Here is a 24,663-nt window from a genome sequence, read left to right as displayed (position 1 = left end):
GGAGACCTTGTCATTGTCATCTCTTCAAGTTCCAGGCTGGACAAGGGTCTTTGCTGAGAGTTTATATACATTCCAGATTCAAAACCATAATGCTTTCGCCTAAGGAGAGTCTCAACACCCGCGAACAACGTGTCATGTGAACACTGGAGGTGATGGTAAAGTTGGGCAGGCGTTGTGGACACCTCTGGTAGACGGCATGCCTCCTCTGCTCTAGAACCCCACATGCACGAGATGCACGTCCACGCATCAGCGTGCACCCTCAGCCTGCTCCCTCCTCCCCCAACTCACACACCACCCACCCTAGACCCCCTCACCCTGCCCTTTGTCTGCAGCCTGACATCGGCCCCCCCAGAATCAACTGTCAGCAGCCTGCACGTGAATGAAGGAACCTGCCCTTTGAGAACCGGGCCAGCCCGGGTCCCATCCCTTCCTAGGGTCCCTCCCAGCTTTCGCCTGGCTCCTGAGCATGCACCCTTCTCAGGTCCAGGGTGTGCGTTCCCAGGGATGGTCGGCTGTCTCCCAGCCCGCGGCCTCCTCCCCTCTCCCCTGCCGCTGCCGCTGCTGCCGCTGCTGCTGCTGCTGCCGCGAAAACCAGGAGAAGTGGAGTGCGCGTGGCGAGCGCCGCGCTGTCGCGGCGGCACTGGGCATGCTCGGCACCCAGGGCAGGTTTCGGCGGCGGGGCGGACGCTTCCTCACTCGCCGGGCTCCCGAGCCGGCCGCCGAGGCTTAGGTGGAGGCTGAGGCTGCCGCGCGCCGCGGGAGGAGCCTCGGCGGCGGCGGCGGCGGCGGCACAGGTGGCGCGGGCCGCGCGCGGGGCGCAGCTCGGGAGCGCTCGGCTCCGGGCGCCGCGGCGGCCCCAGGCTCGCGCCCGCGGCGGCAGCCGGCCGAGCGGAGCGGCGGGCGCGGCGGCTGCTCTCCTAGCCCGGCCGGCGGCGGCGGCGGCGCCCGGAGGAGCCCCGAGGAGCCCGCAGAGCCGGGCAGGGGGCGCTGCGCTCGCCGCGCTCGGAGGGGCGGCCGGGCCGGGCGCCGCGCACTCGCGTCGGGAGCCGCCTCTCGCCCGCGGCGCTCGCCCCTGCTCCCCGCCAGCATCCCTTGTCCCGCGGCCGCGCTCGCACCACAAAAGCGGAAGATGCTGCAGTTGGGCAAGGTCAGGACCTTGCCCTGAAGCCGGGCGGCGGCGCGCACGCCTCTCCCCGGACCGAGCAGCTGTCGCGGGCGGCGGGTGCATGTTCTCCAGGAAGCAGCCGGGCGCCGCGCCGTGCGGTGAGTCGCTCTGCGGGGCTGCCGGGGCCGGGCGCATCCTCTCCTCCGCGCCGTCCTCCCCCTCCTCGCCGCCGGTGGGGGTTGGTCCTGGGCGCCCGGCCGGCGGGCGGCGACGGCGACGGCGACGGCGGCGGCGGCTGCTGCTGCGCGGAACTGCCTGCCTCGGGGAGCACCGCGGTCGCGCCGGGTCCCCTCTCCTGGAGCGGGGTCCAGGGTTAGTGCCTCTCTTGGAGCGGTTACCAAGTGGCTTCCCCGAGCGCTCCTCCGCCCTGCCACCCGTCCCCCCCGCAGGAGGCGTATGTAGGGCGACACCGACAATACTGCTCCCCGCCACCCTCGAGAACATGCCCGTTGCATTCATGACGTCCCTGATACACGGGAGAAGACGGGGTGGGGGTGGGGAGGACTTGCCTCCAGTCTTTTGCCCTTATGTTCAATGTCATTACGATGTTTGTCTAGAGCAAAATGGAAAGACTTAGTCATACGCGTCCATGGCCCTTTCTTCGGTCTCCCGCTGCTTGCCAGACCCGGAGCCTCTTTGGTCTATATTTAGCGGTTTCAGAGGAAGCGTTTTCAGCTGGATTCCCAGGTTTCGGGGGCTTCTGCGTGCTGACAATAGGTAGCGAGGCTGTGGAAGGCGCCGCCTGAAACCCAGGTTTGGAAGGCTGTGCGTGTGCATGGGAGAGATGCGGTGCGGTGTGCGGAGGGTCGGTAATTAATGGCTGAAAGCAACGCTGCTTTCCTTCCCCCCGACCTTCCTCTTATTCTGGTGTGTAATGTGTTTTCATCGATTGCTACTCATTAGATTTGAGCCACTACGTTCAGAATTAAGGCACTAGAGAGGTGGTGCAGCCTTTATGGTCTATGTGGTAGCAGAAGAGACTTAGGAATTTTGGGGGTGTGTGGTTCCCACAAAGAACAGTTACTTCCAAAATGCCCAAAGTTGTGGTTTGTTGTGCATGTGTCGGGAGGGAAGGGTGTGGAAGATAAGAAGAAAAGGCAGGTTGTTGTTCCAAGGTGTTCTTTTCTCTTGTGTGTCTCATTTGAACTAATCTGATTTGTTTTAGCTCTGAAAGGTGCTATTAACACGTATGTCTAATGTTCTTAAGCAAATACGTTGCTTTAGAAAAGAGAGGTGTTATAAGCTTAGTATCAGGCCTGACAGGCATCGATTTTCACTTTTAGGAACTATGTGACCAATATTTAAGATGCTTGGAATTTTCTGCAGTGACTTCCATGAAAATAGGGAGATGCTGAAACTACCTAGGAGTTATCTCATTGTACGTCCCCCCATCAGTAGCTTAGGCTGTGATGGGAGTTCAGTTCACCTCTGCTGTTAGTCATTCACCTACACAATCAAAAGGCTTTCTAGCCACACCACTTCTAAAATCCCATGGAGAAGTGTTTGATATGACTTATACGGGAGTACTGAGATGAACCTGTGCTTGATTTGGGGGGTTCCCTCTATGAGAAGTATGACGAATAAGGGCAAGTATCTTCGAAATATGGACTATGTGTTTTAAATTGCCCTGAAATCTCTTTCATTAACGTGTCTTTGCCACATGCAGAATCTATCGTTAATGCTGGGAAAAATATTAAGTGGTATCCTTACTGGCCAGTGGGCTACAAGGTCTCAGGGACTAAATGAAGATGATTACATACGGAGTTAGATGTTGAAATTTGGGCGGCCTGTAATTATACTAATAATAGCATTGCAGAGGACTAGCAAGGTCTATACTGCTCAAGTTAATTAACACTCTGATTAGTTTGACCAAGAGAACTTTCCAAGAGCCCTTTAAACACACTGTTGTGCTCCTTGCATTGCTTTAATATGAAAAAAATCTTTCAAAAAAAAAAAAAAAAAACAATAGATGAAGTAGACATGCATTCCTCTTTTCTTTTCTTTTTTTTTTCTTTTTGAGTCTAGTGTTTTGGTTTTAAACATGATTCTTAAAGGAGTAGGCGACATCGCTCTGTGCCTGTGTGTGCCCCTAGAGATGGGCATTAGAAGAACAACGTGAGTTGTATATGTGGGTTTTATGTTATATTGTGGATTGAAAATGATAGTACCTGATTGAATGGCAATTGTAGTAAGTACATGAGGTTGTTGCTCTAATAAAATTGTCATAGTCTTGCGGAAAGAAGTTATTTAATTTGGTGTACGTTTGTGTAGTTGTATAACCAGATCATTATAGATGTCACTGATGTTTTCATTGTTTGTAATAAAAGTCATGCACTGTCAAATTACACTATTTGCATCCACTTCACATCTTTCACAATACAGTACAAGCCAATTATACCTCCCAGTAAAATGGTTCATCAAGAAAACATGAAATTCAAATGTTATTAGTTGGAAAATGCAATTTATAATTTTGTTAAATAATTTCTAAGGATAATATCACTTTCATAATATCATAAAATTAAAAATGAAGTTATAATATTCTCAAATATTATAACTTTTGGCATGTAATTGAACATGCAGTACCTTTCCTGAAAATTATAGAGTTACAGAACTTGCTATATTCTGTCGTGCTTTATCAAAGTTCTCTTGTATGGCTTGCATTTATGTGGAATTGTTCAAGAGTTTGCAGAGTAGTTTCATCAGATTGTTCTTATGTAGGAAGAATTAAGGTTAAATTTGGAATCATTTATTGTAACTTGTTTGTCCATAAAGTAATGTATACCATGTATGGACCAACATATTTAGTAGCAAGCCAATTGAACTGAAATTGAAACTGTTATATTTTGAACTTCCAAAAGTATTCTTTTTTTTTTCTTTTTCTTGTGAGTATTCACAGACCATGGGAACACCCATTTATGGTTGTTTCTCTGTGTGAACATAATTTTCACTTCTTTGGAGGGGAATTGGTGATGCTAGTGTTACTCTTACTAATATAGTTTTTATTTTTAAAAAAATTCCACATAGGTGGGAGTACTGAAACTTGAATACCACAATTCAGACAACGAACAAAAGCCAGGGATATACTGCCAGTTATTTTTAAGTCCAGTACTTCTGTTGAAGGTGTGGTACAATGGGTCTTTTCTGGCTGATTTACAAGTCAGAAATACACTTTCAAGCCAAGGTCGTCTGTAGGCTTCCATGATGGTTTTCATCATTTGTATTCCAAAGATATTCTCAGGACCGCAATACTTTGATGGCTCTGTGATAAGTGTTATGTGGTTGTGTGTGAAAAGTTAATTTGAGTGGGAACAGTTCATGATACTTGTTGCTAGCTTCAAGTTTATCTGATTATATGCCAAAGCAACAGCTTTTTATATTAATGTAAAATATTAAACATGTCATAGATAAATAGTTTCTATCACATTGTCTGCCAATCCAGCCTACTGATTAATAAACTGCCTGCTTGGGTTTAATGAATCTAATTATATTCACAAACAGTCCCTCCAACACAGGAAACTCACAAAAATATTTTATCATACTGTGCTTTTAGTCCATTAAATGTTAAGACTCATAACAAAAATATGTAGTTATGACACCTCCACTTATTTATCTTTTGATCACATATCAGTTAAGTGTAATTTCAAGCTCTGTATCATGGTTAATTGATTTGTAGGAAATGTCTTAGCCCTATTAGGATATCGAAGTTATACTGTGTATCAGTTAGATTTTGACAAATCGGAAATAGTGACTAAGTAAGTGAAACAATGCTTCCTAGAAGCTTTCCATCTATTCACCTGGGTCTCTTGGCAAATTATCTGCAAAATGAATTACATATATAAAAACATAATGTTTCTATATATTATATATTCCAATATTTCATAGAAATAAAAGTACACACACAAATACACACACAGACGTTGTAGCGAAGAGTGCAACTTTTTCTCTAGAAATATGTTTCTGATCTGCAACAACCATTATTAGAAAAATAAGTTTCAATAGTGTAATGCTATTTTGAATTCTGCTTCTGGCGGGTACAGAAATGTGGAAAGATTACAGGCTTTGGGTGGATCCTAGCTCTGTCTCTTATTAGTTGTGTTTCCTTGACCATTTACGTTATCCTTAGATGTTAACTCAGTTTCTTCAGCTGTAAAATGGGTACAATAAGACAGAATATCTCAGAAGATTAGTTTGAGGATAAAGTGCATGGATAAGTGGCTTGTAAATTGTGTGCATTTATGTAAACACATATGGTATATGTATATTTGCACACATACAAATGAAGACAGATACTTACATTTCATATATGTATTATTTAATAGGTTATATAGGTTACCACTCTAACAAGGGGTATTAAATGGATATACTGTCTCTCTCTACCCCTGTTGTAACACTGCTTTATTGTATAGATGTGCTTGTAAAAGATGCCCAGTTTTGTGTTCTGAAACATACCAGTTCTGTGTATAATAAAATATAACAGCCAAGGTGAAAGAGAAGTAAGTTATATCTCCCAGCAGCATTATTAAAAAAAAAAAAGAAGATTCTAATCTTATAGTCAGAAATTGCAAAACTTTGATATTCTTTATTAGTGTTATATTACTCACCTGATTGAGATCACATTATCTACAAAGATTAATGTTGTACAAAAAATATTATAGGCAGTTTAATAAGTATCATTCTCTGCTAGGTTAAATATTAAACATCTGTTCTGTTTAGTGCCTCAGAGCATGAGTCCCATCATAATATCATTGTGACAGAGAAAAAAGAAACCTTAAGCAGCTAAATTTATTACATTAAAAAAAAACCCTCCTCCCCTAATTAAAATCAAGTGCTTGGAAAGAAAAAAGAAGCATGTGCATTGGTACCTTTTTGAAAATAAGTGGGCGTTTTCACTTGGCTTTTCACTCTTAAGAGCTTCAGTGAAGATACAGAAGTGCCCACCGAGCTCCGGAGTTTGAGGATGCCCAGCTTCTGTGGCAGCATCAAACCCATAGGACTTTGATATAGAACTGTGATCTTCAACAACATAATTTTTAGGATAATCATGCTTTCATGTACCTTAGAATTTGTTACATAATATGACCCGTATAACAGGGCACTAATTTATCTTCAGTCAGAAAAACATTTTGACAATAAATGTGGTTATTCATATTCAAATTTATGTGTTGTTATGGGAACTGCCAATTATAAGTTACCTGAATGAAATACATGTTATAATAAAAGACCTTTCTGTTTTGGAGATCAAAGTAAGCAGGTGAGCCAATTATATTTGGTAAAATAAATACAAGTGTCAAAATTTCTACAAGTTCTGAATGATTCAGACATGAATATGGTTATGCTGCATAGGTAAGGGCCAGAATTTTCTCATTAGTAACAATTTAGTTTAAAAAATATGATGATCACAACTGTCATTATAAATTTGATCCAGTTAACATGTATCAAGAAAAATGCACTTTGTACACACTATATATTATTTATTCTTTTGGTTTAGGAGCCTCTTTTTAATCTTAGAACGCTTACTGTAATATCTCTTACACGAATCACAGAAAGGTATATATTTACTTCAAAAGTTATAAAATGTGCAGAAATGTAGATTGTTGGTGTTTTAAGGAACCAAATAAATATCACCTCCCACCCCCAGGTTCTGAGTAAGTTGGGATATTGGAAGGAAAACAGATAAAGAAGTGGCTGCCATGGATATAAATCTCATTTTTGACTCTACGTAGCTTGGTGTGGCAGCTGAATGACATGCCAGGTCCCTGGCCTTCATTCCCTCCTCCTTCCCCACAGGGCCAGAACTCCTCTGAGCTGCTGGAGCTAAGCTGTACTCTCAGCAGGCAGGTTGATCCCCAAAGGAAGAAGGCAGAAGGAAGGCAAGAAGCTCCTTTATTCTTCAGAGGCAGAGAAAGTGAAGGGTTGGAGAGACGCCAGAGGTGTTACATCAAATAATTTCCCTCCCCTTGGAAGGAAATAGCAGAAGCAGGGAAGAAGTGTTCCCTATTGACATTGTTCATGAGGAATTCTGGTTGATAGAATTCTGAATATAGTAGCTTTCACAGTACTTGGAATAGTAGGTGAACTCTGTAAGTATTTCATGGTATTTTGACATGATATCAGGAATTATTAGGGTAGTGTCTAATGCCCTAGATGATTTTTAGTAGTATGGTACATGAAATTCAGCTGATTTATGTATAGCCAACTTTAAAATGACTCACCTTTAGTGATTCTTCCCTACTCCCCATGTCAGTCTCTAAGTGTCAGTAATTGGGTTGCCTTATGAGTGGTGAGAATTGGACATAAAAGGGACAGTGTCAAATCTGACTTCTCAAAACATGTATAAGTGATGATCTAGGCTAGCTATTACCCATAGCATTTTCTACCTTACTGTAGATAATTAGAGTTTGGCTGGTGTTTAATGTTTCACTATTAATAGAAGTGATTATGGACACAGTCAAGAAAGATGAAAAAGATGGCATTTCTAAAAAGATACGATGTTTTATTTGACTCTGAGCATGACAACTCAATTTAAAAATGCTCATTTCTTAAAATAAATTTTATTCTTCTATATAAAATACTTTATTTGGAATTTTAGATTTTAGAGTAATATAGCATTCAGCAATACAGAATAATTTAATTTCCAGTTAGAGCAATATCTTTGGCAGCTCCGAATATAAAAGAGACACAGTTTAATCTCCCATCTCTAACAGTCCTCACTGGTGTGGAGCATAGTTCTTGGAGTCGTGGAGAAACTGAATGAGGAGGAAGAAGATGGCAGGTGGTGCAGGAAGGCTGGGGCATGTAGCCTGTTGATCAGACTGTTTGTGGCTTGAGTTGGATTGGAAAAAAGTAATGTTGTTAAATCCACAGTGGGTGCATAGATATATTATGGCACTTCTAACCAAAGAAATTTCATGTAGCTGTCAGTTAGCTTTTCAAAGAATAGTTAATTTGATAGGAAATATTCATGACACCTAAGGCTAAGAAGAAAATCAAGGCAAAAAACTATATTGAATGTGATACCCAGCACACATACCCACTCACACACCCACACAAATGCAAGAACACAGTTTATGGCAGGGTTTTAGGTATTTTATTCTTTACATGTTAAGCTAAATATATCATAGTTCAATATATATTACATTACTATACAGAAAAAAACCATGCCTTTAAATTCTTAAGAATATTATGTATTTGCTTTGGGATAAATTTCATTAATTAGCTGGATGCATGACTTAAGGTTCATTCTTCATGGAGTATATATTATACATATTCTAATCAGCCATACATATGTTTTCTCTGTTTTAAATTTGAGAGATATTCAGTAGGTTTAGCAAGTTCGTATCCTCTAGAGAATTCTACAGCACATTAATGAAATGTTTTTCTCTTTTTTAAATAATGTTTTGTTATTTTATATATAAGTAATACATGTTCATTAAAAATTTGTAAATATAGAAATAGTAAAAGGAAGTTAAAATTCATGCATGGTCTCAAGCACCAGAAATGATTCTATTTTTAGCAGAAATGCCAATTCACACACATTTTTAAATTTAGAAGATTTCTCATATGCTGTTTTGTTACCTTTTAAGATGTAAGGTAGCTTTTCTCATACAATTAGTATTCAGTTTCAGTGTCTCTTTTCCATACCTTTCTGTAATATCATTTACTTAAATAACTCTATTTTGGGGGATTGATGGCATTTTGATTATTTGGCCGTTATAGTTAATGCTGTGATTATCCTGATAGCTAAATAGTTTTCATCAGGATATTTACACTTGATTACTTCCTAGAACTAGATGTTTTCAATGCTGTTGACACATATTGTCAAGTTGTCCTCTATAAAGGTTACATAACTGGGATCAAAGCTCACGGGAATTTTGTGAATGTGATATGATAATTCCTGTGCAAATGCTTTGGGGAAAATAATTGTAACAAACATTTAAGTATAAAATACATTTGCTGGCGCTTTTCATATACTTCAAAATTGGGGTAATTTTTTTTGTTGTTGTTATGTGTTGGAGTCAAAAGGTTTTCTTGCCAGTAAAATTAAATCTCTGAACTCCATTACTAATATGGTTAGAAAATGCCCACATCCCTAGTGGTTGTAAAGATATTGCTACATTCCACGCCATTGGGTATTGCCTAAGGTAAGCATTCTCCTTCATCCATCAGTGGCAGTAATTCTTGTTATTTCTTTATACTACTTTAAAAATTGTGTTATACCAAATTGGCTCAAAAAAAGTTCCCGGCATTTTTTTTTTCTTCTTGCACAGATATTTGCTGTATAAAGAAGGCAATAGAATGAAGCCCTATTGTTCCTCAAAAGTGAAGTCTGTAAAAATGTCTCCAGAATATTATTTCATCTCCTGGTGAGCTGCCAAGTTTGGCACCTTCGAGACTTTATCGGAACAATGTTAGAAGTGTGAACCATAGCTGGCTTCCATTTTTTGAGCATATTTCCTTAAATACTGTGAACCAAATTGCAGAAAATTCTTATTGTTCTAACTGTAGTTCGCCAATAGAAAGAAATCGTGTAAGTTACAAAATTTTAAATTATTCCCTGTTCTCAAAACTTTTGAAGGAGGTATAAAAAGTACGTTAAAATCCCTCACTGAGAACTATTGAAAACCAGTCTCAATAGTTCCCAAGTAATAGTAATAGTCACCCTTTACTGAATGTCCACTATGTTCTAGAAACTGTGATGACTAGAAATTTTTTCTTAGCATTGATTTATTTATATATTTGAAATTAGTCTTAGAATTTCAACATCTAGCGTCCAATTAGTGTTCCTTATTATCTTAATGCTGTATTTTATGTACACAAAGAATACGGGTAATATATTTGTGTTATGAAGTATAATAAAATGAATAAAATGGAAAAAAAAAATCCCTCACTGAGTATGTCACCTAGTAAGTAGCAAAGTTTTACGTACGTGAGAGGAGATGCTAATCTTGGTTTTGCTCACTGCTTGTAGAGTTTCAGATACAGTTCTTTTTCCTTATATATCTAAAATATTCTTTCTTCACTGTATAGTACAGGTTGTATGAAATTGAATAGTTACACCTAATTCCTGTTTCAGAAGTTCAGGGTATTCTTGGGGTGCTTTTAGCTTGTCTTTGTGGACCCAAGAAATAAGCACAGTGTGAGAGAATGGGATAAAGAGGTTGGCTAAGGAAAACTGGTGCTTAGGTGACATCCCTTCTTTCTTTGCAAGTATAGATGGTGGACACAGAAGACTGACTATGTTCTGATGAGCTTTGAGTTAGGAGGCTGGGAGTTTGGTGACACCTGGTAGGAAGTGTAGGAATTTCAAGAAGTGGGAGAGAGTAGATAGCTTGAACTAGTTTTGGCCATAGAACTTTCATAATGGACTGGTTGACCGCTCATTGATATCCATTCTTTCAGCAACATGGACTGAATATAAGTTTTAAAGACACAAGACATTATAAATAGTAGCAAACAACATCCTTTGAGTCTGTACCTCCAGAGCTAGACAATCTGTCCCCCTCTGAGTGTTTTAGCCTTTTCCCCTAGTTGATGGGTAGCTACTTTATTCTTTTCAAACCTGGATTTCAAACTCAGGTGGCTGTGCAGACTTATTTCCAGTCACATCTCTGAAATCCTTATCTTTCTCTGTGTGCCAGTTCTCTCAAAACGCATTAATTGCTACAAGGACTCAAGATATTTCAGTAGTAAACTTAAATATTATTTGGCAGTTAAAAAGTGTAATAATAAGAGTTTATGTGGCTTGCTAATGGCCTGGCATATTGTTCATTTTGCAGTAGTGCAGTTATCCCTATAGAATGGTAGGCGATGCCGAGTTGCAAGTAGGAGAGCAGGTGACAGAGCCAGGTCAAGCACTGTCTTGAGGGTGTGAGAGGAAATATAAGCAAAGTTATTCGTTTGAGTTTTATAGCGTGTTAGTTTTCACATGGGCTTTCTCATATTTTATCTCTTGAAAGCAAGGATGAGAATTTTGAAGGTAATATTTTGGATTTTTGGATCAATAGTAGATTTCGTCATGTTCCCTAACTCTTGGAATACCCTTAGGTGATATTCATATGATTTTAAATATTCATGATGTTACTTAACAGTTATTTATCATTTTAGCACATTGAGATGTGGTGATCCAGGATTTCATGGCTATCTGAGTGTTACAGCTCTTTCCCAAAGAAGATGCTATCTAACTCTGAGAGTTATTTTTGTAGTTGCAGTCAATATCCTTTACGCTTATGCAGTCATGTTTGATGCCTATTGCCTTTCCTTCTCCTTCTTGGTATTTAGAACATATTACTTTGTGGATTACAAGGGGAAATTTTGTAACTTATTAATTTTCAATGTGTATAACCATGACTTATGTTAAATAGCTGCTCATACACCATAGGAGTGATCCCAGTTTTTCTGCTGAATAGTTTTCATATAAGTAGAGCATTGTTACCTATACCTTTATTGTTGATATATCTTTGAAGATAGATACCTCCAGTCATTTGGCAAAAGGTAGAGCTGCTTCTTTGTCCATTACGAGGCACTGAGAAGGACAATCAAGGCAGGCTTGTCATCCCAGTATATGCATGTGGTACTCAACACTTGCAGTGATACTGTTGGCATGTGGAGAAGTTTACCATCATCCTATCAAGAAGCTAAACTGCATGTGCTTATTAGGCTAAAAAAGAGACATAACATAAGATTTCAGGTGTTGCAACATCCAGATGTGTGATGTTATAGAGAATATCATGATGTCAGAAGAATTTATGAAACTGTTCAGGAATTATCGAGCGAAGATGGTAAAGTATTTTGACCACAGATCTGTAGACTGCTCTGTAGCTTTGAGTGGATAATCAGCTACCATATCAAATGGCATAAATATTACCTAAATCCAAACCTAAGAATGTATCATGTTCCTCATCATCACAGAAGTTAGGATAAACTTATACAATGACATATGCATTGTGATAATGCAACCCGGCATTGGAAGGACTTCACTAAATCAAAACACTGTAAGAGACTCTTGTAGTCAGCTCAGGCTGCCATAACAAAATATCATATACTGGGTGGCTTAAACAACAGACATTTATTTCTCAGTTCTAAGGGCTGAAAAATCTAAAATCAAGGTGCCAGCAGATTCAGATCCTGGTGAAAGCTAAGACTCTTCCTGGCTTGCAGACGACTGCTATTTAGTTCTGTCCCTACATGGCCTTTCAGGTATCTCTCTCTCATTATTACTATTAAGGCTGATAATTGCATTAAGAGGACCTCATTCCCATGACCTCATCTAACACAAATTACCTCCCAAAGGTCTCAAATACCATCACATGAGGGGTTAGAGGTGGTGGTGGGGGCACAAACATTCAATCCATAACAGAGACCACTAGGCAAAACCAGCCAGGTCTATGACACCAAGGAAACCAACTGCTGGAGGCATATTTTGAGTCATTGACATTGAATTATTTCTTAAGTGAATGACAATTCCTCATGGATCATGTGGGTCATTTGTCAAGCTGTTTTAAATTATTCTTCAGTTCATTTTAAATGTTTTGCCTTGATTTATAAAATATAGAATGGGACACACAGAACAATGTGCTATGTAATGTACCTAGGTACACATGTCTATATTTACTATCATGTGGTATTTGAGAGGTTTTTTTTTTTTTTTAACAAGTATTTTTCAAAATTGCATGGATGCATCTCATCTTAGTTGAATCTCCCACTTTTTGTCACCTTCCCTCTTAAAATGCTGATCCAGGCTGCCTTATATCTCTTAGAATTTCTGTATCAGGCTCCCAGCGGACCACCCTGCCTTTTCTCTGTTTCACTACAGCTTCATGTCATTTCCACAGCTGCCAGAGGGGTACTTTCAATATACTCACATCATGCTTTTGCTTTGAACCCTGGCAATGACAAAGAAAAACAGCCCAACCCCTCCTGTCTTATCTCCCACTCTCCCTTGGTTTATTAGGCTGCAGTCACTTTGGCCACCTTTCTCTTCGGATTATCCTGCTAAAGGAGAAGTTTCTCTCCTAACAGTTGCCCTGTTTTATTTTCTTCATAACATGTATGAGAACTAGAAATCATCACGGTTATTTATTGGTTTACAATTTTGTTTTCATGTCTCTCTCCATTAGAATGTAACCTCCTTGAGGGTTGGTCATTAAAATGACTTCAAAATTGATCATTTACTGGTATAGAACAAATAGGAACTCATGAGCATTAATGTACAGCTGGCTTCTAAGTTGGTGCCTTATGTAGGATAAATTTTTAATCACCATTGAATCGTATCATAGGTATATGTTGAAATGAGAAGACAAGATAGAAGCCAGATAATCTATCACTGAATGGATGTGAGAGATCAGTATGGATGTGACAGATTAGGTAGTGAGACCTGCCTGCATTTCCCTGTGCAGATCTACTGTAATGCTTTCGCCTGTCAAGTCAGCTGTCATGTATTTACGGGTGTCCTCAAATATAGCAGGTTGTTTCTCAAAGGCAGGTAATCTGGTAGTAGATGGAATACAAATATGCCAACTATTTTGCTACAGGAGGACATTAAAGATACTTTTAGAACCAAAAAGTAGAACTGTGCCAAATTTATGTTTTCATGGAACAATAATCACTGTCTCAAAGAAAAATAGTGGACTTTGAAACACAAGGAAATGTTGATTTAGGTGAGAAATTTCAGACTATTCTTTTAAAGATATTATCTTAATAGAAAGTATAGATGAATAATGGCAAAATTGAGAGTAATTAGCATATATAATTATCAAAAGTAGATTTATTTTCTCAAGGTGAATTTATATTACATTTCCTATTTTATTTAAAGATACTGTCTATGATTTGGAATATTATAAACTGAAAGAAAAGTAAATTATTTCAAATTACTACAAAATTTTCCAAATGCTAATCTTGCCATAAGACTTTGACCTGCAAAAATGGCAATTTCATCCTAATCGTTTTCATTCTCCTTGATTGAGGAGCTAATTTATAATTGAAAAATAACAACTATGCCTTTTTTGGCTGAAATTCTCTATTTGGTGGCTTAACAAATAAGATATTTGAATTCTCTTGTGTTTTCAAGTATTAAGGGAGATGTGCCAACTCTTAGGTCATGGTGGAAAACATTGATTGGATTAAGGTTGGCAAGGATGAAAGAATTAGCTGAAGTCCCTGTGCAATTTAAAGAACTATGGGCTGGTATGCTTGGCCCTGGGTAGGAGGATACAGGCATCACTCTCTGCCACAGGAAGGACTTTTCTTATCTGCATTTGCAATTCTGTCTTTCCTGTGTTTTTTAGGCTAGCTTTAAGTTTGTTAACTTTGGCCTTTCAGCCACAGAAGACTTAAAGAACAAATGTAGTGTTCTAATATTTGCATGAGACTATTTTGTAAGTTTTTATAATTGTTTTTGATTTTGTACTTTAAAATGTCATGATCATTTTAAATGAAGTTTGTATTTATATAAAAATGCCATTCATTTATAAAATTGAATCTTCTTAGTCTCATCCAAATGTTTACTTCAATTTGGACATGCTGGTAATACTAAATTAGGGGCATTAAAATATAATTTAGTGTCCAAGCATATGAGTAAGCAATCCATAAAAATTGTTAATTACAAAAACCTACTTTATACTCTTGATATGATGTGTTGAAAATGGCACTTTACCTATGTAGCTTCCTTCCAAAAACCCATAACCTCAGTCTAATCATATGGAAAGCATTCTACAGAATACCCAGTGAGTACTTCTCAGAACTGTCAAGGTCATCAAAAACAAGGAAAGTTTGAGAAACCGTCAGAGCCAAGAGGAGCTCAAGGAGACACAATGACTAAATATAGTGAGGTTTCCTGGATGGGATCTTGAAACAGTAAAAGGACATTAGGGAAAATTAAGTAAATATGAATTAAGTGTAGACTTTAGTTAATAATAATGCATCAGTACTGGTCCACTAATTGTAACATATGTACCATGCTAATATAAAATGTTCATAGTAGGGGAAATTGGGTCCTAAAAGATAAGCATTATTTCTTTTTCAAATTAATTTTTAACAACAGAGTTTTTTAAATGTCTGCTCAAAGTTTTTAAAGACCTCAGTAAAAAAAAAAAAAAAGAATATTTTTGTTTGATTGTAATATGCTTGGACTGTGTCCTTGTATTTTAGAATTGTTATTCAAGTAGATCTATTAGTTATTAAATAGTAAATCAGCATAAAATATTTTTATCACCCATCATGGATGTGTGGTTAAGATGAAGGAAGGGAGAATAATTACTCCAAAATTTTAAAACCAGCAATAAAAAAGAAAATTCTCATTATGTTTGATGATGGCTTGGAATCATAAGAAATAGATAGTTCAAAATTTGTGAAATTTCTCGTTTATGATATTTTGTTTGGAGTATGGCTATTATAGAAGCAAAGGGCATTTTCATCATATATTTTGAAATTATTTTAACAAATGAGTAGAATGTTTTCTTTTTCCTTTTACAAAACCCCCCAAAATGTAATTAGTCTTTATTTTATGAGTCATCTCACTGATATCTAAAGATAAACTTTTAATGCCTCCCCATCAGCTCCTTTACACAACCCATGCAATCCCCAATATGTATGCTTGGTTAGGGTTGCTAGATTTAGCAAATGAAAATTAAGGATACCTACTTGAATTTTAACTTAAGATAAACTATAGATATTTTTCAGAATAAGTATGTCCTAAAGTGTACATGGGGAAACACTGTTACAAAAAAATTATTTGTTGTTTTTTTGAAATCCAAATTCAACTTGATGTACTCATGCAGAGTGCCTTGGGTACAAAGGAACCTGCAATTCTCTGTCTTTAATGATAATGATAAAAACGTGGTAATGATGATAGTAGTTGTCGGGCCTTTACTGCATGTCATAGACTTCCACACCTTACTTGTGAAAGAAAGCCTTCTTCTTGGTTTATTAATTCTTCATCATCACTATCTTCAGTGCCACTTTCTTGTACTCAGCTTTCTAGTAGTACCGTCAGCCCAACATGAGCTCTTACAGAGCATTATTTTCCATATATTATGGAATATTTCATATATTGCCTTTTATAGTAATCATTTGCTAACTTGATAGACCTCAGAGAGTCTATCATAATCCTCTGGGCCTCTCATATATAAAATATTAAAATATTTTATAATCGAATAAGGAGGTTGTGTATCAGTTAGGCTAAGCTAAGTTATGCTGCTTTAACAGAAAACCCTCAATTTCAGTGGCCCCAAAAGAGTAAAAGTTGGTATATTTTCAGCATGTGTTGGTGAAAGGTGGGGATGGAGACTTGGACAATCCTAGTTACTCTGGGACAGCACAATCTTCCTTGACCCTTGAAACTGGAAACTTGAGTCACGTATGACTCAATCCTTTTGAGCTACTTGGCCATCCATCACTTCAAAGGGAGAGGGAAGTCCAGTCTTACCATATTCCTAGAGGATGAAGGGAACTGTGATGCTGGTGAACAGCTCTAAACACATCACAGAATTGTTTTGTGTGTGTGGAATCTTTGAGAACTGGACAGCTTAGATATACTGTAGTGGTTACTCTTTGTTAGGCTATAGTTTTTATTAGTAAAATAAACCTTGTTTCAGAATTTATGTACATAAAATAGAAACAGATTTTTGTATAAAAGTAAAAAGAAACGTGAATGTCAAAGTCTCATTAATGGCACAGAATAGGACATGAATCATGATGGGAATAAATATTAAGATAATGTGCTCAAATAAAATGGTAACATGCTCCAAAGCCATCTTGCTTTTTAAAAAATTGGCTTGCACGAAAATTAACTTTTCTAAAAATACTTTTCCCAGATATTAAGCAAGAGAAGGCAGATCAGGCTTTTTACATATGTGTGTGTGTGTATATGCACATACACATGCACAGGCATATGCATATATAGTTTTAAATACACTTGATGACCTGATTTTTATGTTTCATGGTGACAGAAACAGTGAATCATATCCAGAGACTTTCTCCAACTTTGAATGAATTTCTTTTTCTTGCCTCACTTCATCTTGCTGCAGCCCTGCTGCTCTGTCACTACCTGACCTTCCTCCCATCGTGGCTGATGCGTGTGTCCCAGGACCTGGGGAGCCGGTGCTGCGGTCGTGTTCTGCTGCTCCACTTGGCATGAGCCTCGCCTTCCTCTTTCGCTGGCACTGTCTCCATGGTGACAGCGAGCTGCTCCGCAGGCAGCTCTGCTGTGGGGGGTGGCTGGAGCTGGCAGAGGCAGAGAGCTCGGAGGCCTTGAAGAGGTCTGGAAAAGGCTTCCAGTGTGATTGTGGAGACAAAAATGAAAAATGTTATTAATTTGAGACATCCAGGCCAGCGGTGAACCTCCCAGGAGGCCCCGTCTCTCCTCCGCGCCTTGCAAACGGTGGTGCTCCTACATCCACGTGCTTCCTTCTGCCTTTGGATGCTTTTCTCTGTTGGGTCTGAGAAATATAGGGTGGGCAGATCTCAGGTTGGGCAAGGGCGAGTGTTGGCTTTGGGTGACCGCTAGGATGCATGAAACATCACAGGCTCTTATGAAATAATCTAAAAAGGCATAGACGCTGAATTATGCAGCCAGTGCTTCCCATGCTGCAAAGTTCAGCTCAGGATTCTGGAAATAACGTCTAGTCACTTTTGCACCTATGCAAGCTTCAGAGGAGGTTTCTGATGCAATTGTACTCGGTTTGAGATCTGGGCTATGGAACACTGCCAAACGTCTGCATTTCCTCTTTTCTGTAAGCGTTGATCTATCCTGAAGAAGTAAAGTAAACTGAAGTACAAAGGCCCTTTCTTTGTTGGGCTCCTCTCAACTCTGCCTTACTTTGACCTGCCCTTTTCTCGAGGAAGCTCATCCCACAGATAGGAGAAAAAACTTTTACAAGAAATAATACACATTGGTGAGCACAGAGAGCAAAGAAGAGATGGAAGAAATTCCTTAGGGACCAGAACCAAGGAAAATGTGCAGTATTTATAAAAGATCATCTATATGTGTATATATATACAGACATACATGTACCCACACACATATACACATGTGTGCAGAGATATATACACACTTAATTTGTTATATCATGTTTGTTAATACCCACTGGTAGTTTTTCAAGTATACAATGAAAAACAATTCAGAAAAGATGCGCTTTTGAATATGTCTCTCATTGCTTCTAGAATTTCTGTTCCTTTGTGTGTGTCTCTGTGTGAGTGTGTATAAAATTAAGATATTCTGTACTTTACTTTTCAAAGAAAAAAGCTTGAATAGAAGATGATTGTCTTCTGCATTTCTTTTCTTGTATACAAGATTCATTTACTTGATTTTGCCATACAGAAAGCCTCAGAATTTTGCATGCTGCTCTTTGGGGCTTAAATATTTTTAGTTATTAGGTGGTTTATATACATATAGTTTCATGGAATTTGCTGTTTATAATTTGAAATTGTATTTTTTCTTCCCTTTGTACTATTGCACTTTTTCCTAGATGAAATAAAGTATTTGTCCTTTAGTCCTTCACATTTGGATACTTTTATGTCTTTGTCTCAAAGGTAAGTGATACCGTCTAATAGAATCTGATGACGAAGACCCTCTAACAGAATCTGATGATAATCATTATTGAAGTTAAGGGAATTTTTTTCTAAACCTCTTATTTTCCAGCTGTGGATTGAAAAGTAATATGAAATAAAAGCTTCTCAAAAACAGATACTGTTAACATCAGGGATTATCATCAGGCATATTCAAATATTGGTAAATACTGACAGTTTCTTTCAAAACATGCTTTATTTACAAATTAAATATGGCATATTCCTTATATGCTTGATTTATAATGATAATTCAAAAGTTTACTTTTAAAAATTAGTTTTGAGACATGATGGCAAATTTTAGAAACTGTTTATAACTGAATACCAATTAAAACAGCAAATAGCAAAACTCAAAGAATATAGCTAGTGTGGTACATAGCAATTTACACTATTTAATGTATATACAGGAAAAGAAGAACAATTGATAATTATTGAGCTCAGTGCTCGTCTCAAGAAATTAGAAAAAAATTTAAAAAGGACAATGGAGGAAAATGAAAAAAAGCAGATGAAAACCAGCTGTTGTATATATGCATACTACAGTCATACTAAGAACCCAAGTATGAGTTAAAAATTGAAAATCATTGAATCAGTCACAAACCACTTCAGCATTTACAAAGGAGGAAATGTAATGTAGGGATTTGTTATTCAGTTGATAGAAAAGCTGAGAAGTCAAACAAGGGGGCAGAGAAGTAACTGAGCCATTACCTCCTTTAGCCTAGAGCAGGGATTCTCAACTGGGGTCTATGTTGACACCCACCCCTCCCTCAAAATCCCGCCAGGAGACATTTTTGATTGTCATGATTGAGTGCGGGTTGTTACTGATGCCTGGTGGGTAGAGGCCAGGGATGCTGCTGAACAAACTATACAATGTATAGGATAGCTGCTGTGACAAGGAATTATCTGGCCCCCAAATGTCAATAGGCTTGAGAAACCATGACTTTGAAAGATAAGAGGAGACAGTGTCACCTAAACCATATGCCCGGATTATCCAGTGGGAACGGCCCATCTAATAGGACATAGAGCCATGGAGGGGATGGAACAAGCTGTCAGAGAGGCTGTGGGAGGCAGAAAGGAAGGCTGAGTAATATTCTGGTTCCTACCTACTCCCATCCAGCCAAGGCCTCCCAGCTGCTGAACTTGACCAGAGGCTTGCTGATGCAATGCATGGAAAACTGCCTATAGGCCAACCCCTTGAGGGAAGACAAGCTGAGGAAGGGGAAGGAACAGAACTGAGGTACGTGCAGCAAAGGACCAGCCAACAATTACTATAGTTCACTACATTAACAGATTAAGTAGAGAAACCAGTGGCCATTTTAATTAGTGTTTAAAAATGATAAATTCCAATGCTGGTCATAAATAATAACTCTTTGTAAACTAGGAATTAAAGAAAATGTTCTTAACCTAAATAATACTGAAATCCTGGTCTAGTTTTATAGTAAAATTTTAGTCACAAAAAGACAAGAATATCTTCTATGCCATTTCTCTAACCTCAGCCACCACAATATGACACGAAAAGACATAAGAAATAAAAGATTGAAATAGAAAAAAACTTAAAATTATGTGCCAGTAATATGAATACTTGTATACAGATGTCAAGGGAATCTAAGGATGAACTATCAAAACTAAAAAGAGAATTCAGCAAGTTTTCTGGATTAAATATTAGGGTGTTAAATATGGCTTATTTCTTTTATGCTTGATTTATTATAATAATTCAAGGTAATTTGCTGTTAAAAGTTAACACTGAGACATCATGGTGAACTTGAGAAAATGTTTACAACTCAATGCCAATTAAAATAGCAGAAGTGTAAAGCAAACAGTGCTGTCATTGTACATGTGTTTTAATTCATAGCATTATTAAATGCTTATACATTTGTGATGTGTTTTGAAAATGATCTTTTACCCAAATCAGGTTATTGGACTTTTATCCCTCAGCTTCATTTGCCATGCAGAATTAAATTCCTCTTTTGTTTAAATATTTATATGCTTTTTAATTTTATGTATGTGTGTGTATGTACACACACACACACACACACACACTTAGTTTGTTGTATATATGTCCATATTGATTTTAACTCTATGATTAAATGTTAAACTTGTTGACTTTTAGATGGAGTTCTTGTGACCAGGTTACATTGTTGAAAGATTATACATACAATCTATCTATCTATCTATCTATCTATCTATCTATCTATCTATCTATCTATCTATCTATCTATCTATCTATCTGTCTGTCTGTCTATCTGTCTTTCTGTCTGTCTGTCTGTTTATCTATAGACAGAGAGCCCCATCCTCTTGCTATCTGAGATCATGACATGACACGGTCTGTCCATTCTCTCAAAGGGACAGGAATAGGAAAGGTGCCTTGTCTTTTACTTCTTTAATCCCGTTGTGATGGCCCCATCCCCATGACCTCATCTAAACCTATGAATAGCACCAGGTTGAATATCTAATAAATGGGATACATTCAGTACTGTTATTCAGTCATGACATGGCTATAATGAAAATGTTGAATTTATACATTTTCTTCACAATTTTGTCTGCTTAATTCCTTATCAAGAATGTTCATTGTAAGACTGTGTGGAAGCCAAAACAAACTTTACAGTGGAGCATTTGGTCTTGATGAACTTGATTACTTTCTTTGCAATGTTCATGGATTGGAAACTCCATGTGCTTTTGAATCTTTCTAGTAAAATCTGGAGTCTATTCAAGGTCACTGTGTTCGTCTGCTCTGGTTATTTTAATGAAATACCTGTGAGCTGGGTGGCTTATGAACAGCATATATTTCTCACAGTACTGGAGGCTGCGAAGTCTGAGGTCAGGCCGCCAGCATGATCAGGTTCCTGATAAGGACGCTCTTCCTGGCTTGCTGCTAGCTGCCTTCTCACTATATCCTCACATGGTGGAGAGAGTAAGTTCTGGTGTCTCTTTCTCTTCTTAGAAGGACAGTACTCCATCATGAGGGGCCCATCCTCATTACCTCATCTAAGCCTCATTTCCTGCTAAAGGCCCCACCTCCAGATGCTATCACATTGGGAGTTAGAGCTCTGACCTGTTGATTTTGGGGGTGCAGAAACGTTTGGTACATTATAGTCACAATCCCAGATGCTGAAATGCTTTGGGCAGCAGTTTTTCTTTCCCAGAGTATGACGATTTTGGATTGAGTAACATATTCTTAGAGTATTAACCATAAGAAGCAGTACCCTTGCACAAATTCAATACTGAATTGGGGGTTCAGAGTGAAAATTGAGGCCGTGGTGTAGGAAAGGTAGTTTTTAAGCTGAAGAACTGACACAACAATAGGCTAACAGCTACTCTGTGTCCAGAGTTTGAAACTCAGAAGAATGTAGGTTTTCACCAGAGTGATTTAACAATTGGATGCCTTTGTTTCTAAAAGGATAAAGGCTTTGTGATTTTTCCATAGGAAAATTACTTTTGAGTTACCCACCTAAGTGAAAGGATATAATCATGAATACTATATGAGGCCAAAAATCTTGTTTTCTACTTGTGCAAACCAATTAGGGATCAGATAATTTATAATTTTTCCAAATTATTTCAAAGAATCACCTTGACTCCTAATACATATTCATCATTTCATATCCAACTTAAAAGATGTCTGGGTTATATTTTGCTTGGAAAAATTCATGATGGGATTGATCTTGACTTAGCACAGCTATCTGGGTGAGGGATTGTGGGACTAATTTCCTGAGTTAAACATTATTACATTTTACTGTCTTCATGACATTTGATATGCTACCATGTCTTTGTGTAGCATAAAAGTTATGAAAAGTTTTTCACAAAGAAGTCATAAGAATGAGAAAATATTACCATTAAAAGTTGCTGTTTTAGGGCTGGCCAGTAAGCGCAGTTGGTTAGAAAATGGTGCTGATAACACCAAGGTCCAGGGTTTGATCCCTGTACCAGCCAGCTGCCAAAAAAACAAACAAACAAACAAAAAAACCCAAATTTGCTGTTTTAACTTAAAAATAGGATAGGGCTTCGATATGTGGTTAACGAATTCCCAAATTCTCATTTGCTTTTCCTTTTCCCTTAAGCAAGTCTGGAAGGATGTTCAACATTCTGTTCACCACTGACTAGCAGGACCTGAAAGTCTGTGTTGGGTGGGCCTTCTATTCACTGTCCTCTCATGTAGCAATAGTGGGTTGTCTTTTCTGGGCTCCCTCTTTATTGCCCGTACTTCTTCCTTGCCACCAGCGGGGTGGGGTGTGTCACCTGCTGTTCCTCTGTTGGAGGTGAATGAGTGTGTTAAAGTTCAGACTCCATGTAAGTCTGCTGTCAAGTGGCACATACTCTCCTTCTTGTCACCTCTTCCCTGAGCATGTGTCACATGCATAGCCTCTGTCTCAGCTCCCGGCCCAGTTGGGAAGCTTCCATTGAGAAAGGGAACTTGCAGGGTGGCTGCTTTGGCTTCTAGCTCAAGCTGATAATTCAGCTCTCCCAGCAATAAAGTTGATGCTATAATTTTAATTCCAGCTGCTATTTCTTAATTGGTTCAGAATGGAGAGGTGACCTATACCCAACATGTTTATATTGATTTTGACATTATAACAAAGTGGCGAACTCATAATCAGTTATATCTCTTTGTGACCCAATTCACCTTGAAAGAGAAATATACAGTTATAGGGGCTAGTTAGAGGTATCCATATTCCTTCCAGGGAGCTTCTGTGTAACTAAGTAACTACCTGCTCTAACTAGTCTTGGAAGCAGATGCACTATAGTTCAACCTTCTGCATGCTGTCTTGTTTGGTTTAGAAGAAATGGTCATGCTTTGGTGTAACTGTTTTCATCTTTCAGTATCAATTTATGTCATTTCAATAGTGTCATGATATTGATTAACTTTTAAATTATTGTGCATAAATGTGCTCTGCCTTAAACACTGTAAACACCTTGGAACCACGTTTTACTTTTTTTCTTATTGCATAGGAGTTTTGGACAGATATGCAAGATACTGTCGAATAACTATTTTGGAATAGATAGGTTTTCTGCAGGATATATTCAGAGATTATTAGATCAAATCATACTACTAATTTCCTCCCCAAAAAGTGTTTAATTATTTCTCCTTCCCTGTAATAGAATGGGAAATTAAGCAGTGAAAATTCTTATTCTTGTCTTATTCTTATCCAGTTTTGTCTCACAATGAGTTATGAAGAGTTGCTTCATTTTGAATTACTAAGATACTAACAACATGAGGAGGAACCAAATGTGCAATGAAGATCATTTAGAGAAAAAAGGAAAGCCTCTAGAGGGTGCCAGAAAGTTTTTCTTTGGTACAGTGATGATAACATGATGAACTGTCAGTTAAGTTTCTAAAGATGTCACCATATTTTTTCTTGTTTAAAATAGATTTTTATAAATCTGATAGTTTTGAAGGGAATGAAATGGTAAACAGAAAAGAGGGAATTCATGAAATACATTTCATTGAGTGTACTTTGTAGGTTTGTTTCAAAGTAATAAGGGGATATGAGCTACCTCAATGTCTTGCATGTAAATGTTACCCTTTGTGAAACCAAAACCACACTGTGACCACATGACTAATTTAGGCTAGTCTCATTACTTTATAGCATCACATACACTCAACTTGTGGGTTTGAGCATAAAAATTATTATTTGGCCCTAAACTTTGAAATATTTGTTTGACATTGACAAGTCTTAATTCAAAATACCGTGGGCTTGTCTTTACTTATATATTACATGTAACACTGATATTTTTGATAAAAAGTAAATAAAATTTTTAATGTTAAAATTTTTCCTTCTCCCAATTTTCCAAACTCTCATTTTAATTCTTGGCAATTCTTGATATTGTAGGTTCAGTTTCTAGCTGTCCAAGATTTGTTTTAATATTGTTCTATAATCTATAGGAACTTGGGCATCACATTCGACTTTTCAGGACCTCAGATTCCTTCTCTCTAAAATGACATGTTT

The 24,663-nt window shown here is 38.3% G+C and overlaps 2 protein-coding genes across 2 annotated transcripts in view; one reads left to right on the top strand and one right to left on the bottom strand.

Annotated features, from left to right (window-relative positions):
- Positions 1-300: 300 nt before the first annotated feature.
- LOC134370409 (nematocyst expressed protein 3-like) lies at positions 301-1,228 on the bottom strand. The gene is made up of 2 exons (XM_063087540.1): positions 566-1,228; positions 301-333 (listed from the first exon to the last, which is right to left on the bottom strand). Exons 1-2 carry the CDS (start codon positions 1,226-1,228, stop codon positions 301-303), a joined length of 696 nt encoding a protein of 231 aa, XP_062943610.1.
- The window catches only part of CTNND2 (catenin delta 2), a 934,064-nt gene continuing 910,560 nt past the window's right edge, over positions 1,160-24,663 (top strand). The window contains exon 1 of the mRNA XM_063085434.1: positions 1,160-1,263. Coding sequence (XP_062941504.1) covers positions 1,227-1,263 — 37 coding nt within the window. The 5' untranslated portion in view covers positions 1,160-1,226. The remainder of the gene's footprint in view (positions 1,264-24,663) is intronic.

Source organism: Cynocephalus volans, chromosome 2 (assembly GCF_027409185.1).
Source record: "Cynocephalus volans isolate mCynVol1 chromosome 2, mCynVol1.pri, whole genome shotgun sequence".
NCBI lineage: Eukaryota > Metazoa > Chordata > Mammalia > Dermoptera > Cynocephalidae > Cynocephalus > Cynocephalus volans.
The sequence above is the reverse complement of the archived record's forward strand: the minus strand, read 5'-3'. Positions and strand labels throughout refer to the sequence as shown.